The sequence below is a fragment of the Amphiura filiformis genome, chromosome 4 (assembly GCF_039555335.1).
Source record: "Amphiura filiformis chromosome 4, Afil_fr2py, whole genome shotgun sequence".
NCBI classification, from domain to species: domain Eukaryota; kingdom Metazoa; phylum Echinodermata; class Ophiuroidea; order Amphilepidida; family Amphiuridae; genus Amphiura; species Amphiura filiformis.
The window spans coordinates 77,975,969-77,978,270 of NC_092631.1; the positions used below are offsets into that span (position 1 = coordinate 77,975,969).

Here is a 2,302-nt window from a genome sequence, read left to right on the forward strand (position 1 = left end):
TTATTGTATAACACTTCCCTGCTTTCTCCGCATGTATACGGGACTATTGTGTGCTAGCAACATTTAGCTTTTTTAAGCGATATTTCGTGTACATTTCCATCGGTTTTCAACAGGAAAACAAAGTTAATTACAAAGAAATAAAAATGGACAGTAATATTGGTCTTCCTTTTTTTCTAAAGCTTCTAAACGTATGGATGATATTTTCCCATGCACTTGTGTGTTTCACACCTAGCCGTTGGTTTTTACTTTCGCACTGTCATCAGGCACATCTGTAATTAGAGCAATGGTTAATGAAATTTAGCACCAAGCTACACCAAAGCACTTTTCACTAATGTAGTTACTATATAGCCTACATGCAAAACAAGCGTATACCATGTTTACAACGTTTCTTTGATCAGAACACGCACAGATATATAACCAACCTCCAATAACGACAACGCAACTAACCTATGACAATACTAAGTGAATGAGACAGATGTAATAGACTTTATTGTTTCAAGGTGAGTTAACAAGAGAAATTGAAGTTGTCGACAAACAAATCAACAGTGTGTATTTTTACGGTTAAATTTGCTACACACACGCCATAGAGATTGACATTACCAGAAGATACCGAGACATTGACTGACAATCGTGAAATATCATAAATGGAGGAGAATGAATGATTATAGTATCAATACAACACCTTTCGTGGGTCCAAACGACTCTTCGTCGATACCTTCGATACCTGAAGATGTACTACTTAACACCGGCTTCGCGTGGTTTCGAATAACCATCGTAAGCGTTAATGCAGTCCTTATAATTGCAGGAAATATACTGAATCTAATTGTTTTACCTCGATTAAAGAATACTAACGAGACTACCAAGGTGTATCTCTTATCACTTGCAATCGTCGATCTAACCACTGGATTGCAGACATCCGTGTTTGGAGTAGGCACTGCTATCGCTGCAAAATGGATATTTGGACGTACCATGTGCGTTGTTATTGGTGTGTTGATCATTTCAACTGGTGGCACATCTTTCATTGTACTTTGTCTAATGAGTGCAGATCGCTACGTAGCTATTACAAAGCCACTGCAATACTCACAATTGACATCTCGAAAACGAGCAATAATGTTAATTTGTACTTGTCTGATACCATATCCTGTGAACATATACTTTCTTAGTACCATTAACGACCTGTTTGATAATGTAACTTATAGTCCTGGAAAAGGACAATGTTTGGTAGATTTTGGAAATCCAGAAATTGCGGCATTGTCGATTTCCGAACTCTCCATTTTCATTCTTTGTCCAATAGTTGTTTTTGCGTTAGTTTACCTTCGTATATTGTTGATAGCTTGGAAAGCTGCAAAAAACATCGATTCCCAAACACCGTCTGGACAACAAAGAGGCCGGATCTTTTCACGATCAGAATGGAGAGCAACAAGAACTACTCTTCTAATCACGTGTGCTTTCAGCTTGGCCTGGTTACCATTTCCAATTACTGGGATATGGGAAGCCTCGACAGGCGCACGCCTGACTCCTACTGCTGCCTTCCTTGTGACATTGTTGCCTGCCTTTAATGCCTGGTGGAACGTGGTAATTTACTCCGTAATGAATCGTGAATACCGTAGGACAGCTAAGATGGTATTCGGATGCAATGTTGGGCGTGACGATTTTGGCCCGTCTAGTGCGGTTGCTCAATGTCGCTAGCTGATAACATTTCAATTTAAGGTTTATTAAAAATGAAGCCGGGACAGAATCATTAAGGACATTTCTCGTCGATTATCATCTATACCGGAAGTTTTCGGTATTCAATGTCATTTGCATCACAACCCAGCTGAAGACTGAAGGTTTCAGTCGCAACGTCGGTTCGTCTGTCAAAAATCTGGTTGACCAGATTTAAATTAAATCTTAACTTTGTGTAAACGATTCAAGAATTATCTTGGCTAATTGCAATGAAGGAACCGAAACCCATGAATCTAAGCTAAGGCATCATTATTTTCCTGACTATGATATTTACTTGTTGAAAAAGATTATTTTAGCATTTTAAATTGTTAGCATAAACAAGCCTTAATAATTCAAACAAACAGATTTTTTAATGGACACGTGGTATTATTAAACTTAAGTCTTTAATTGATGGTAATATACATCGTTGGAATTATACTAGAGGGGTGATCTCTGACCAAAGTTTTAAAATACTTGTGGAAATCATTGTAGTGACATTGTGTCAGTGGGAAAATAACCTTATTTCGTTCGATTCGGCCATTTTACCCAATGGACATGGCTTCTTACGTTTTCGCGTTTTTGCTCATTTTAGTACATT

The 2,302-nt window shown here is 38.0% G+C and overlaps 1 protein-coding gene across 1 annotated transcript; it reads left to right on the top strand.

Moving 5' to 3' along the window:
- Positions 1–533: 533 nt before the first annotated feature.
- LOC140149939 (beta-1 adrenergic receptor-like) lies at positions 534–1,842 on the top strand. The gene has a single exon (XM_072171951.1). It carries the CDS (start codon positions 655–657, stop codon positions 1,687–1,689), a length of 1,035 nt encoding a protein of 344 aa, XP_072028052.1. The 5' UTR covers positions 534–654; the 3' UTR covers positions 1,690–1,842.
- The last annotated feature ends 460 nt before the right edge of the window (positions 1,843–2,302 follow it).